Raw genomic sequence first — 16,138 nt, forward strand, 5'->3', positions numbered from 1 at the left:
ATATCGACCTTGCACTTCGTGCTCTGTCGATATGCTTTTCTATGAAGTCATTATATATACTGAAAGGAAAAAGAAACGCAGGGTAAACTTTTTAGGTGAAATAAGGTTATATTTTTCAAACATATTTTTCAGTATTCCTAGCTAACATTAAATTTCATCTTTAATAAACAAGTAACCAAAATCTCATTTGATTTCCCCCAATAATTCATGAGCTATTCAAACTCATATGACAGTACCCCCCAAAAGTGAAAATTGAAAATTCTCATTATGTCACATGTCTCCCTCGTGCATCTGTCACAGCCTTGATTCTCCCATGCAAGGAGTTCATCAGTGTGTTTATCCTTCTACTAGGGATATGATTCAACCCTTCCGACAAGGCAGCCTAAGCTGATTGAGACCAGCTTGGGCACTTTGAACTCTATCGTCCACGTAGTCCCAAAGATGTTCGATGCGGAAAAGATGGTCTTTACGGAGACCAGTCAAGTGGATGAATGTGATAGTTTGCGAGAAAGTCGACAAACAATGGCAGCATTGGGACGGGGGTTAACATGCCGAAGAAAATAGGCAAACGACGCACGCGTGCGCGAGTGAGAAGAACACCAACGTAAAGTTGACGAGTTCACAAACCAAAATCGCGAAATCGATCTCCTTCAGTTTTGGGGTGAATGTAACGACTATCATTATCGGCCGCAGCAGCGGCCGATCTATTTGTGGTTGTGTTAGAAAGTGCACTTGGGGAAATGAGACGTTATTTCTTTATTAGTTCATTAAATTAATTCTTAAATGATAACAAGTATAAAATCATGAGTGAAATGTTTTAAAAACTTGCTTTAAACTAAGTCTTCATTGTTGTTATTATGTTTCAATTTCATTATCATTTCTCATCAGATAATTGATAATTTATGATTATAAAAAAAGTTTACAATAGGTACTCTCCATCATGGGAGTGTGTAAGATATGAAAGCAAATCGTTATGATTTTCCGGATAATAATGAAGTGGTAAAGGTGCTTGATGAATAATAATTGAATAGATGTTCAACTAGTAAAAATTGTTTTGAATATGCTACAGCTGCGAATGACAAAAGGATAATTTTTTCTACATTTTGCACCGCGCCGTGCAGCATAGCCTACTCTGCAGAAATCATGGGCATTATCACGTGACAAAGATCCAGGATAATTTAGATGACAATAAATTCTTATCACTTATCATTGACTTTATTACATCGATGAATCAATCTGATGAGCAAAGGCACTAAAATTTCTATCTAATTTATTTTTTTTAAATTATTTATTTATTTATTTTTCTTTGTAGGCAGTCTGAAATAAAAATGATCACTCTTTCAGCTTCGAATATCTTGTGCTTTCCTTGCATGGATGCTTTCAAAATTTGGAAAGTACTTTTTGAAATGCTAAATTTTGTTTGCGGCCGATTTGATCCTTTGCATCAATTTTACTTGTAGTCTAATGTAATAATGGCAATTTTAGGGTAATGCGATGGGATTATACAGGTGGCGGGATGAATAGCCCAATCTTGGAGCTGTTACGCGTCAAAGTCATTGTCACGGTTGGTTGAAAACCTTTCTAGGCCCTTTTTGACGATGGATAAGACGTTCTATGGTGGAAAAATTCACAACAAACTGCACAGAAACCTGTTGTTGCCTTTGTCCTTACTTAATGGGCAATGCAATAACCAGACCCCATGAAACTTCCGTCAACCGTACCATGATTGCAAGAAATGTACATCGTCTGTAAATACCGAAAAACGATGTGTTTAACTAAAGTGCAGCAAATGGTACTAAGAGATGTGTTGAAAAACATGTCGTCGTCAATATGCACGTGTTTTCGGCTTTTTACCACTTTCCCTACGTGACGTCATACATTTTATGGTTGAGTAATTCTGAACACTGACTTTACTGCACAGTAAGGCCAACATTTTTTTATTTTCTGTTTTACGGGAATTTTTTTCAGAAATTTGAGTCGGGGGGTCGAAATAAAAATAAAAATAAAAGCTCGAAATTTAAGCAGTCGGTTAGAAAAATGAAAATAAAATGAAAAAATGCAATAAAAATTTTTACTTTTAATTAAGGATGGAATTTTTTTTCTATGACCTTAATTTGTTAGGGAAAAAGTTATTTGAAAAATTGATGTGTACAAAACACAAAACTGGTAATGTTAATGTACAGTGTATCAATGAACTATTTTAAATTTAACTTTCTCTTAGAAATTTGGGGCAGGGGGTGCATTTCTAGTATTAACAGCTTGCAGTTTCTAACATTAATGCAAATCAAACATACAAATCTGTAGTCTTCTCTCAGTTGTCAAATATCATAGTGTCACCACAGTAAAACTTATAGGACTTAAATGTCACATCCCTCATAAACTTTTCAGGAACTTTTACTTTTCGGTATTCAGCAAATTACAAGATCTGAGGATTTTGGACTAGCTTTGGCAAAGTTATGGCAAAAATACAGTGAGACATTAAATGGATCAGCTAAACTAAATTAATTTACAGAAGTGCACGTGAGACATGATAAAAAGAAAAGTTGTATAATATTTTTCTCATCGCAATTCAAATTAATATATACGTAGGTGGAAAAAAGTACCCCAATCTCTCTACTGAAAACATATTCAAACTTCCTCAATCTGTAGTATATTTGATCTCTTTTCATCCTTATATTTTTCTTTCTAAGCACGCTAAATTTCAACATAATTGTAGAAAATATGTACATTTTTCCTATAGTATACACATGTAAAATACACATGACAATATTCTCTTTACTGAAGAATTCAAAAAATTAATTGTTGAAACTGGTTCTTATCCACAACTTTTGAATGATAAAAAAAACAGGTCTTGAATTTAAATAATATTTACAACAATACTCTTCCTTAGTGGTAAAAAAAGTTGTTTTACTAAACAAGAGATAAATATACACTATATCAGCTGTTATTAATAGCTGATGTACATTAATTTGTTAGCACGCAAAATTCCATAAAATGATAAAAAAGGAAATAATGTTTTGTATCAATCAAGCATATATTTTCGTAGGTAATTTTGAATTCCAATATTTGTCATAAAACGAGTGAAAGTTGTGACTCGAATTTCCTCAGTCACGCAACTTTCTACCAGGGGCCTGTTTCACAAAGGTTTCCTAAGATATGTCGTAAGACATAACTTAAGATATGCCTAAGTTATAACTTAGGAAGTTCCTAATATTTGTCACAGCTGTTTCACGAAACAATCTTATCTTAAATTTATCCTAAGACATTTCTTAAGTTGTGTTACGGACTAATGAAATAACTTCACCACTCTATCTACAATTCTTACTGTTAGGAGGATGTCAGTATGAGTAAAAATCTTTAGTTTGAGTCGGGGTTTTTCAAGTAAAAAAACAGCTTGAAAAGGGGAGGGTCGGGAGGTTAGGGGTTACCCTCCACTTTCAAAGGACTTGGACAGAAGTATGGTTTAACCTTGACAAGTTTCCTACACACACACACACACACCCTCACACAGAGTGACACACATACTACCCCCCCCCCCCCCCCCCAGTCACAAGACGTGTATCTTTTTAAACTAATATTTGTGCTATTATATGTTTGCCTTTTATTTTGCTCTTTATAAGGTAACGGAGGTTTGCAATTGTTTATTCCCCCCTACTATATATTTTTCTACTAGTATCGTTTCAATTAGAAAATGGAATAAATTTAAAACAATAATTGCTTCGAAGGACAAGCAATCTAACAGAGACCTTATTTTCTTTTTATTTCTTCGCGAATGAGTGCTCCACGTTAGTTGTACATGTTACTGTGTAATTTAAAATAAGAATTTTTCGACAGATAAGAAATTCCAAATTCGCGACTGTGGAAACACCAATCAGAAAAAAAAGTTGAAAAAAGGAAATATATTATAATCTTCATGCATAATTATACCATGACAAATCAGCCCAAAAGGGACAGGGGACCTAATATTCTGTAACACAACATACATTTGGTCAGGGGAAGAGTTGAAAAGAAGTGGAGTCATTAAGCGGAAACAGAGGGAAAATGGTCCAAGTCTTGCACTTCAACGCCTCCTTCCTCCCATGGGAGATAAGATACAAGCAATTTTTTGAGAAACAGCTATATCAGGAGCTGAAGAGAACAAATTTGTTCCCTTATCAAACTATAATCTTTCAAATACTAAATATCGATTCAAATACTAGTAATATTATCAGATTTGAAAATATATAATAATGGTTCAAATTATATGCAAAGTTTTGTAACACAGACAATAGTGTATATAGCGTGGAATTTTTTTGTTAACAAAAATCGTGCTATTTAAATGATAGGGAATTAATCCAACATGTGTAACTATTTTATAGTAACATTGGGAAATCCACGAATTCGAGAGAAATGAAACATTCCATAAGTACAATGTATTTGTAGTTTCAACTTCACCAATGGACATTTTTATATACCTTGGATTAATTTTGACTAATGATACAGACACATCTCTGACAATTCTTAAAATCCCTTTCTTAGGTATTACATACAAAGTAAAGCAGTTATAACCTGAAGGGATCACAATCATTCATATAATAGTAATCCTTTGGATTTTTTCTCTGCCTGAACACACACAGTATCTTTCTGTAAGAATCCTTGTACATGTACCTACAGCCGTCATATTTAGTTTCTTCCTAAGTCATTGATTTACTTGTCTTAAAGTTACGACACAACTTAGGAATATCCTAAGATAAGACGTGGTTAGTGAAAAGGATAAGTAATGAACTTAGGAAAAAGTTCTTTCCTAAGATATAACTTAGTCCTAAGTTAGCTTTGTGAAACGGGCCCCAGTTCTACAGTGTTCTGTTCTGTCGTTAATTGTAAAAGAAAACATTATTGTCTTAAAATTAAGTTTAAAAAAATCTTCAAGACGTAACTGTCAAAGATAATACGTACTCAAAACTTTTCAAAACAAGCGGTTAACATGGTTAACAGAACCTTAATTTCCACGTGGCCCTCTGCATGACATTTGATCAAGATTACTGTTTCGTCTGTTTCATTCAATCTTCATTAAAAGTTAATCTGAAATTTTATTATTTTTCTAATATATGACATTGACATGTCACTTTTTAAAATGACTACTTAAAAATAAATGAAATCCTCCGATTCTGACATTTTGGCGCTATGCTGTGCAGTGACTATTCACACTTCGAATACTGTGATTGGATGAATATATTAACCTCAGCCAATGACAAATCGCATTTTGAAAGGCTTGTGAAAAGTTTATTTATATCTCTTTTATTTTTTCAGTGACTACAAATGAACTATCGGCGGGAGAAATAAAAATAAAACGTGAATTAGGGACTTTTATTTTTATTTCATTTTAGCCCAAATTAGGGTCGGCGCTCCCGTAAAACAGGATATAAAAAAATGTTGGCCTAACCAAGATATCCCTCTGACCAATTTACATAATTTTCGATTAAGCAGTAAAAAAAAATTCGCATATTATATGTTACCCTGCGTTTCTTTTTCCTTTCAGTATATTTATGTGGATTAACCTCATGAAAGGCCTATATTTGTATTATACTAGTATATACATGTATATGTCAGATATAATTATTAATTCATATAATTTATGTTTTTATTACAAGAAAGATCATAAAAAATTATTATAATATTTATCATTTATGAATAAAATGTTTAAGATCTTTTACTTATTTTCAGCCATGTCAGATTTAAATGTAACACAACGTAACCATGGTAACGATACTACGACCATTACCACAAACCTATCTTTTTCCACTTTCGGATCACAGGAAACGGGACAAAGTGTGATTGATTACATCAATTACGTTTTCCTCCCAGCAACTGTTACCATAGGAATCACGGGGAATATCCTGACCATTATCGTAATGAAGTCCAGACAATTTTCTGCCGCTCCCTCCTCATACTTGCTGATTTGCCTGGCTGTCTCAGACAGTGTTCTGCTTTTGATCCAACCGTTAAATAAATCATTTGTTATGGATGTGATTGGTCAAGACGTCAGAGCGTGGCATAGCGCAATTTGCAAGCTGTACTTCGTCATAAGAAGGACTTCGAAAGTAACGTCATCGTGGTTTGTCGTCGGTCTTTGCGTCGAACGTTTTATTGCTGTGTGGTTTCCGTTAAAAGCGAAGTTTTATATGACAAAACGTACACTGGTTGTTGGGATTCTGGCTGTTTACGCTATCACTTTTGCCTTCACAGGCGCGTTTAGTTACGCAACAGACGTGGTGAAGGGAAGATGTCAACCGGACGTTTACGATCGGGAGGATTCGTTTGCTAGAGAAAGATTTGGCGCCATGTTAAGGGCAGGAACGGTCTTGTATTCCGTTGCCCCCTTGATTATATTGGTAACCCTAACACCACTCATTATCGGTAAGCTGATTCACCACAATCAGAGAAGACAAAGGATGACCGGATCCGCTGCAAACAATAATAAAGATGACGGTCGCGTTACAGCTATGCTAATTGGTATCGTTTTTGCCTATATCATACTAGTGCTACCAATTACAGTTCTTCATAACGCCGCATACGAACTCAAGATCAGCGCATTTGCTAGTGACAACGCTGGTTTTGATCTCTTCAAAGAAATTTCCCAATTGTTGGAGCAACTGAATTACGCGTTGAATTTTTTCCTGTATGTGATGACGTCACGGCGTTTTAGAAGCGTTCTGTGGGAAGTAATCACCTGCAATTCTTTTAATTTTCAGAGGTCAAAGTCAAAGAGTACCACCCTTATGTCAAAACTGTCGAAGTAGATATTCTCACTTAAAAGTTGTTTTTCTTTCTAGAAACTTTTACAAGTACGCATTGTATTTACTTGGAGTATTTGTTTATTTGAGGTTCAAACTCCTTGTTAATTCCAGATTAATTTATGGGGAATAAAGACAAATTTGCATACACAGGGCATAAATACTTCCCTCCTTAACTCCCAATAACTAAACAAAACACCAGACTATCATATCACTTTATATCCAATCTCATTACAAAACATCAGACAATCAGATCACTTTGATCAGTTTTTGTGATCATAATAAAGAATCCCAACAAAATCAAGGAAAATATTTAAATTATGTTTCACAGAAAGGATAGTTGAAAGTCCGGACTTTGTCGTGCCCGGACTTAAATGTCACTGTGTTACATGTATTTGCATTCACTTGCAAAAAAAAAAATCTATCTGGCATTACATCGAGCACTTTCATTGCTTCATTTCACACTTTATCTTCATATAGCTACGTTTTTAGCTTTCTCTCATTGTGTCAAATACAAACTAAAAAAAAAAAACAAAAAAACAAAACAAAACAAAAAAAAAAAACATAAAAAAATAAACAAACAAACCAAAAAAATATCATTTCCTACCCGTGTCTTAGACCGATCTTATAAAACAAGCCAAACTTCAACACAATTCCTAGAAAAAATCGAGGAAAAATATAATAATATTATATATATATATATATATATATATATATATATATATATATATATATATATATATATATATATATATATATATATATATATAATATCAATGATAATTAATTTTAATTTGAATTGTTGAAATAAAAAGTTCAACTTTGAAAGAACGAAGTTCACTTAGGGCCTTTTATGGCTCTAAGAATTTCTTAAAAGTCATTTTCTCGCTAGTCCATGTATTATGTCGACATGAATTGCTTCATTATCCTCAAATCCTGACAATTTCTTTAAGAATGGCCCCCCAAAAATTACGCAGTTTTTAATATTTTGCATAGACCCCAACCAAAATGTTCCAATGATCCAAAATATTCAATTATATAATGAAAGAACTATTTCAGAATATTGTAATCCATGTTTTATTTTTTGGATCGAGGGGTGGGCCCATATTTGAATTATTTGCTGAAAGTACCTAAAAAATACATTTATTTTCTTCAAAATTCAAGAACATTTCAATTTCACAATTCCTGTTTTTCATACCTGGATACTCAGAGGAAACTTTTTAAAATAGGAAATGAAAGTTCTAAGTCTCTACTTTATATTGATGGTTGAAATGGGACACTGGGACTTGGTCAGTTAAGTATATAGACAGGGCCATTTTATGGATAAAGTGAACCTAGCTCTTTAGAAAACAGTAAATATTCTGATGAAATTCATAGAATAATTTTATCTTATTGTCTATGTATAAAAATTCAATATTTTTTATGTTGATTTGTAAATTTAAGTTGTCATAATATATATTTTATTTCTTAAATGGAATATTTGCCGGGAAGACAATAAAACGATTAAAAAACTTTTAAAGTATCTAGTCGTGACTTCTCTGTGCTTATATACACTGTCTGTTTTATTTTCAATGTTAATATATTGATCTCTAAATAACCAAGATCACCATGTAATAATCTTGCTCGTTTGTACATACACTGTATTTTATACATGTACGTACAATAAGGTAACTTAACTAATTTATTATTATTAATTATGCCCCGTATCGAAGATTCGGGGGGACATAGTTTTTGCCCTGTCCGTCCATCTGTCTGTCTGTTTGTCTGTCCGAAAAAACTTTAGGATTGCCCATAAATTTTGATTGGTTGGAGCTATGGCTTTCATATTTTACAAGTGTATTCCTTGTGAGAAGACCTTTCTTTGGGTACCATCATAATTGACCTTTCGACCTTGGAGTTTGACCCAGTTTTGCAAAATTTATCGAACTTTAACCTTGGCCATAACTTTTGAACGGTGAAAGCTAGGGCTTTCATTTTTTCACATGTGTAATTCTTGTGATAAGACCTTACTTTGGATTCCAACAACTTTGACCCTTTGACCTTGACCTTGGAGTTTGACCTACTTTTGAAAAACTTTAACATTGGCCATAACTTTTGAACAGTTAGTGCTAGGGCTTCCATACTTCACAGGTGTGATTTTTGTGACAATACCTTCCTTTTGATACCAACAACTTTGACTCTTTGACTCTGACCTTGGAGTTTGACCTACTTTTGAAAAACTTTAACCTTGGCCATAACTTTTGAACAGTTGGTGGTAGGGCTTTCATACTTCACATATGTAATCCTTGTGACAATACCTTTCTTTGGATACTATCAACTTTGACCCTTTGAACTTGACCTTGGAGTTTGTCCTACTTTTGGAAAACTTTAACCTTGTCCATAACTTTTGAACGGTTTGTGCTAGGGCTCTCGTACTTCACATATGTAATCCCTGTGACAATACCTTCCTTTGGATACAATCAACTTTGACCCATTGACCTTAGAGTTTGACCTACTTTTGGAAAACTTGTAACCTTCGATATAACTTTTGAACAGTTGTTGCTAGGGCTTTCATATTAAAATGTCTATTCCTTGTGGCAAGACCTTCATTTGGATACCAACAATTGTAATCCATTGACCTTGGAGTTTGGCCTACTTTTGAAAAACTTTAACCTTGGCCATAACTTTTGAAAAATTGGTGTTACGGATTTCATATTGTATTCCTTGTGAGAAGGCCTTTCCTTGGGCACCATTAATTTTGACTATTTGACCTTAATCTTGATGTTTGAACTTTAACCTTTTCCATATCTATTCAATGGTTGCCGCTAGGGTTTTCATATTTCACAGGTATATTCCTCAAAACAAGACCTTACTTTGGTTACCAACATACATGTATTTGATTTGCATTTGAGAAAGTTTAACCTTTGCTATAAGTTGCCAAATGGGGGCATCAGTGTTACACAAACACATCTTGTTTATTTAAGAAATAAGTGTGTATTTGTAATATTTGCTGTGTACGAGCATGATAACTGACCTGGAAATGAGAAAAATCCTTATGCATATTGTTCGACTGGAAGGTAAATTTTTAGATGGGAGATCAGTGTTCTAACACTCTTCAAACATGTGTTCATCATTTCTTCTTTAAAGAGTTCTTGAAAGAATTCTTTAAAGAACTCTTGAGCATGTGAAATTTGCTGATTTTCAATTTTTTAAAAAATTTATTATCATTATTATCATTTTGATAATCATTTACATTTTTTCTACTTTGAACAGTAAGGATAGCAGTTGTAATTAGTATCGAACATAAATATTCTCCTTTCCGTCGGAGGTAGGATATAGAGTGTCAATTATGATGGTTTATAACAGTTTTATTAGTAATGAGTGTCCATATATATACACTGTATATACCCGAGAATGGAGGATGACGTCGTCTCCTCTCTGTTTTGCGGTTTGAGTCTATCGTCTGTTTCATTCATTCTGGCGGTTACCAGGTCAGTATATTTTCTTTTTTCTTGAAAAAGCTTCCAACAATCATTAAGAATTCAATTATTATAAATATCAATTTCAAATTTTTATATTTTTGAATATAAAGTAGAAAAACAAAACAAAAATAAAAATTTTGGACCAAAAATCCAAACTTCTACATATAGAAAATTGTCTGTATTTCCATGTTAGGGGTTTCCTTTACCATATTCTCCAAAAACATACTGTCTTTTATTAATTTTCAATCTTAAGTTGAAAACGATTTGTCATGTAATCATTTTCAGCTTTAGATTGAAAATTAATAAAAGACAATACCATATACAAGGTCTGGTGTTTTAATAGTTCACATTTCTATTTAAAAACTGAGACATGGCTTTTTGTCAGGCACGTAGTATCGATTTTGAAAAGGGGGGGGGGTTCGGAAAAAAATTTGACAACTTACATGTAGCTTAAAAATCATTCCAAAAAGTAATTATAAAAGAAATTTTAAAAAGTCTGCAGCTACGTTTAGTCAACATTAAAATTACTGGTACTTGATAAGGAACCTTTAGGAAAAATTCCGTCCAGGAGGTATAGGTTATTTCACATATTTGCAGTATAACCGGAGTCTGGCAATTTGAAAGGCAATTTTTGAATATAGATTTAACTTTATCGAGGGAATTACATGCACGAAACCTATTACATATCTGCAACTTTTTCAAAAACTTTTCCCTGACAAATTTAATTTTTTTAGGATTAAAAAAAGAAGAAGAAGGTGCATTGTGACAATTTTTCATACGAATTCATATCCTTTATTAATTCTATGGAGACTCCAAATATGTTTTTAACATTTTCATGTATGTCAATCATAAGCAAAAATGATTAGTGCTGCATCAAACGTAAAAGATCGAAGGACAAATCACACCCTTTTATATAATTAGCCTTTTATAGCCCCCTGAAATCGGCATCGAGAGGGACCTTGAATAGAAATTTAAAATTGTAAACAAAACGTCAATGCAACTATACCCTGACCCCTTTAAAAAGGAATTAAATACGAACGTTTTAAAAGGGAAAATGTTATTGTGACGTGTATGCTTTAAAGAACTTAGGGGGCTGGGTGGTAACGAATTACCCAATATGTCTACATGAAAAGTAAACATTATGGTTTTATAGCCATAAACAATTCATTATTAAGAGAAGGAAAAAAAACACGTTCTCTCTCAGATATTTAATGCATTTTCCTATATTTTTATACGGGGCCCTTTTTTTCCACGAGGTTTCAAAGTCTAAAAAATGGTAATGTTTATCCATCCCTATCATCCTTTCTTGGATAATCTTAATTATTTTCTCTCCCTACATTAAATTTAACCATGTACGATTTCCTTAGAGCCAACGATGAACCGGATATTTTTCAAATAAAATTAGTGAAGAGAAAATAGTAAATTTATTACACTTATACATGACAGGCAACGAATTTTATCAAGTAGAGAATTAATTGTAGATCAAGCGATAATTTACTCCGAAGAAGAAGACAAGAACATTGATGTTATTTCCGGTATTATAGTGTTTTTATTATGTTCTAATCCTTGATCCTTAACAATGAAAATGTCCTTTCGGTCGGTTCTATTGATTAAGGTGAACGATAAAACAAAAAAAAGGGAGAAATATCTAGCTCCGTACGTTAATGACCGATTTGGCTAATTTCAATTTTAAATGATGATAAATCACAATCTATCAACCAATCCTTAGCTTAATTTTGTAAGAAACTATAATATTTCATTGATTGTCAATGTTGTAAAGTCTTACGTGCTATACTTTGTGGGAAAGAAAAGGGGAGCAACGGGAGAGCACAAAAGCTTTGGGACATTAAATGTCATTCGTCTGTCCACATATTATAACATGTATTTGACCTTTTCGAATATACTATGATTTTGGCCTCGTGATTTTGAAGTTTGACCTACTTATGACCCCCGATGACAATGTTTGATCAAAGTGTTACATAGGAATAGATAAGAAAAATCTTTAAAAATCTTCTTCACAATAACAGCAAAGTCAAGATTGGTGATATTTATATGGAAGCATCCTCATGTTGTGTAGATTCAAGTTTGTTCAAATCATGGTCCCTAGGGGTTGGGTCGGGCCACGATATGTGATCAAAATTTTACATTGGAACAGATAGGGAAAAAACCTGCTGTTGAAGAACAGAAGGGCCGTAGTTTCTAAGCTGCGTGTTTTGGCCCATAGGCTTCTTGCTAATAATTTTAGCATATAGTTACACACCATTTTTAGTGATTTTTAGTGATTCCAGTGCTAAATAAATATTGGACTAACATTATCGATAGTCTATATGATATCTTTACAAACGTTGTAAATAGATGTACCTCCTCCCCCTAAAGAATTTAACCCCCGACCTCAAGGGGAAATCTTTATCATCTCTGGTTTTTCACATCCCTCTTTCTCTTAGAGTACTGAGTCAAACGTGCATTCATAAAATACTATGACGGGAGACCAAAAGTAATAGCTCTTATTAAAATATGACGTTTACATATAGGAAAACACTTTAACAAGTGTTGTTGAAAGGCTACCTTTTCTATAGCTGAATTAATATCTAAAATTTATTTTTAAATCTGTTTTTGTTCCGAGATTTATACCCATGTGATGCTTAGGTCTTATCCACAAGTATAAAGAGTTGTTATCAGTCGATAGCATCGTACGTATGCGCATTGCATAACAAAGTTGTAGAGGAAAAAAAATCCACTAAGAGAATTAATAACAAGAGGCCAATGGGCCACATGGGTCACTTGAGTAACTATGGCCTACTTTATTAGCATTTTTCCCTAATATATTCCTGTGTAAAATTAAGGTAACATATTATGACCCCGTCCTACCCTTAGCCCCCACCCTACCCTCAGGTGTCATGATTTGAACAAACTGGAATCTGAAGATGCTTCCGTATATATATGACCAATCATGGCTTTGCTCTTCTGAATGATTAATTGATTGATTGAATGTTGTTTTAAGCCCCGTTCGAGAATTTTTCACTCATTTAGAGACGTTACCATATACCGGTGAACGGCTTCAAATATAGACCTTTACTCGGCAGTGAGGGTTCTTTATCGTGCCAACGCCTACCGTGACACGGGGCCTCGATTTTTAAGGTCTCGATCATCCGAAAGACCCGCAACTTTTACTTCAACTAGATGAAATCCCGCGCAAGCGCGGGGAATTGAATTTATACCACTACCGACAGAAAATATACTGTAGTTTCTACTGACAGCCCACAAGCTTATAACAGGAAGAAATACTTTGTTCAAAATCCCTCATGAAGTAGATGTACAATTTACGTCTCCCCCCCCCCCCCACCCCTTTTGTAAAAACTTGAAAAGTGACAATTTCATTAAGTGACTTTTATTGTGAAACCTGCTATACTATTTTATGGATATTGTACTTCAGATGCTCTTATTTCATTTCCGTCAAGGATAAAGCAGCGAATATGCACATTTTACTGGGTTTTTTTTTTCGGGGGGGGGGGGGGGGTCAAAGTTACTTGGGTCTTGGTTTATAAATATGTATGTACCTTATTGATATGTAAAAAAAATTACTTTACTTTTTACATACCAATAAGGTACATACATATTTATAAACCAAGACCCAAGTACCTGTGTAAAAATTAGCTTTTAACGCCCTATGAATAGGCCGAGTATTTGATACATAAGACTGTATTCAGGAGGAAAAAAAAATGAAATGTATTGATTGAAGCAGAAATTTTTAAGCTTTAATTGTATTTGAACAATACCTTATTCATTAATTTTCTCTTTTCATGTAAGCAAGTTTATTACGAAGTACGAAGTAATGAGGAATATATACAAACGAAGCACTGAGGAATTTATACAAATTTTACCGATAAATTTATTAGGAAAACTTACTACATATATTTAATAGTCTTTCGATATATAAATATATTCACAACTCACAACTTATAGTGTTATCAATCATTTACATTATTCCAATGACCATTCACACAAGAGTTTTTTTTTATGTTTATCAGCTATAATCACCCCGTTTTTCTTTTTAACATCGGGCTCGATGCTATATGATGTTCTAGAAGCTTCCGTCAATATTAAGATCGGTGAATGACGAAAATAATTTGCACATTTCCCTTTTTAATCGGTTATCACAACTTATTTCTTTTATATAATTTAATCAAGTATTGATTGAATAATTCAGTAATGATATTTTATGAAATAAATAAACGATTGCTTGTTGTCAGTTTCATTAAAAATTACCCCTAACTTAGATCCGCCAACCGGAAACACCACCGTATTCACGTTTTTGCTATTTCATGGCTGTTTATAGAAATTGAAAGTAGACTTTTAATTTAATGTGCGATACTTACTATGCGAGTGAAATCTAAATATAGTTTACGGACATCTTCTCGTATCTAGTGTATTTATAGAGGAGTTAGTAAGAACCCTGGTGCACCCATTTCGGAGTTTATTTGCAAAATTTATTAATTTATAAGTATAGAAGTGTCGAGCGCTTGGTGAAGGAACAGTTGTTACCTATTTTTTATCGACTTAGGTCAGTCACGGCCGTGATTCGAACACACGACCTTCAAATCACGGAGCGAACGCTCTGCCGACTGAGCTATCGTGACGGACTGTGTTTTGAATGAAGAAGACTCATGGATTTATCAGTATCTTCTCAGGGGCCGAAATTCGGCCCCATTCCCAATTGAAAATGAGTTAAATTTTTCCCAATTTGGCAGTATTTTTTCCCAATTGTTGAACAATGCTTTTATATTTAATTATCTTGGAAAAACGCCAAGTAAAATTGTCAGATTGCCTGTAATTTTTCTGTTTAACTAATTTAGCAAAGGTACAGGCATAAAACATGTTTAAAAAACTCCTTAAACATCGCGACTTTTAATCCGAATTTCCTCTGTTTTCTGAAAATGGTGATATTGCGTAATAATATAGATTTATTAAGTAATTTCCGCATACTCAATTGATCTATGAGTGAATGTTAAGAACTGTAGGCATTTTTCAGATAGAAAACATATTTTCAATGTATTTTTACATATTTAAAAAGGGGACTTTGAGAAAATGTGTACTTAATTAGTATAATATTTTGCAGGAGGTTTATAATCTCCAGAGACAGATTCTAATGACCTAAATTGGAATTTCATACACACATGTACTACCAATATTTGTATAGATACTTTATACTCATTGGAGTCAAGTTTAGTTGTGTTAGTCTATTATTTATAAGTTATCTTGTATGATGAAGTTGGATCATATTTAATTGTCTGTTTAGTTGCCCAAATTAGAGTTCATGCTAAAATGTTAAATGAATTACATCTGAAACATGATGTAAGCAAGATTTTTAATTTTTCCCAATTTCCTCAAATTGCCGATAATTTTTTCCCAATTCTCAAAAAATGGCGTTTCCCAAAATAGGCTGATAAATCCCTGAGACTTTAAAAGATTTTTCTTATGTACTCCTATGTAAAACTTTGATCTCTCATAGTGGCTCAATCCTACCCCGGGGTCATGATTTGAACAAACTTGAATCTTCATTATGTCAGGAAGCTTTCACAGTTTCATCTTTTCTGACCCAGTGGTTCTTGAGAAGAAGAATAACCCACCCAATTTTCATTACTTCTTAATTATCTCCCCCTGGAAGAGGGTGTGGCCCTTCATTTGAAGAAACTTGAATCCTCTTTACCCGATGATACTCTGTGCTAAGGTTGATTGAAATTGGCCTAGTGGTTCTGAAAAAGATGAAAATGTGAAAAGTTTACGACGACAACAACAACGGTAGACAACGGACAAATTTTAATCTGAAGAGCTCACTTGAGCTTTGGCTCAGGTGAGCTAAAAATGGAATATTACTGAAGGGTTTTTTGTTATTCATTTTCAGTC

General features: G+C 33.5%; 1 protein-coding gene across 1 annotated transcript; it reads left to right on the forward strand.

Moving 5' to 3' along the window:
* Positions 1 to 5,705: 5,705 nt before the first annotated feature.
* LOC133187176 (thyrotropin-releasing hormone receptor-like) lies at positions 5,706 to 6,841 on the forward strand. The gene has a single exon (XM_061322539.1). It carries the CDS (start codon positions 5,706 to 5,708, stop codon positions 6,777 to 6,779), a length of 1,074 nt encoding a protein of 357 aa, XP_061178523.1. The 3' UTR covers positions 6,780 to 6,841.
* The last annotated feature ends 9,297 nt before the right edge of the window (positions 6,842 to 16,138 follow it).

The sequence above is a fragment of the Saccostrea echinata genome, unplaced genomic scaffold, assembly GCF_033153115.1.
Source record: "Saccostrea echinata isolate AGI-Se365-2 ecotype Australia unplaced genomic scaffold, CSIRO_AGI_Sech_v1 ptg000014l, whole genome shotgun sequence".
NCBI classification, from domain to species: domain Eukaryota; kingdom Metazoa; phylum Mollusca; class Bivalvia; order Ostreida; family Ostreidae; genus Saccostrea; species Saccostrea echinata.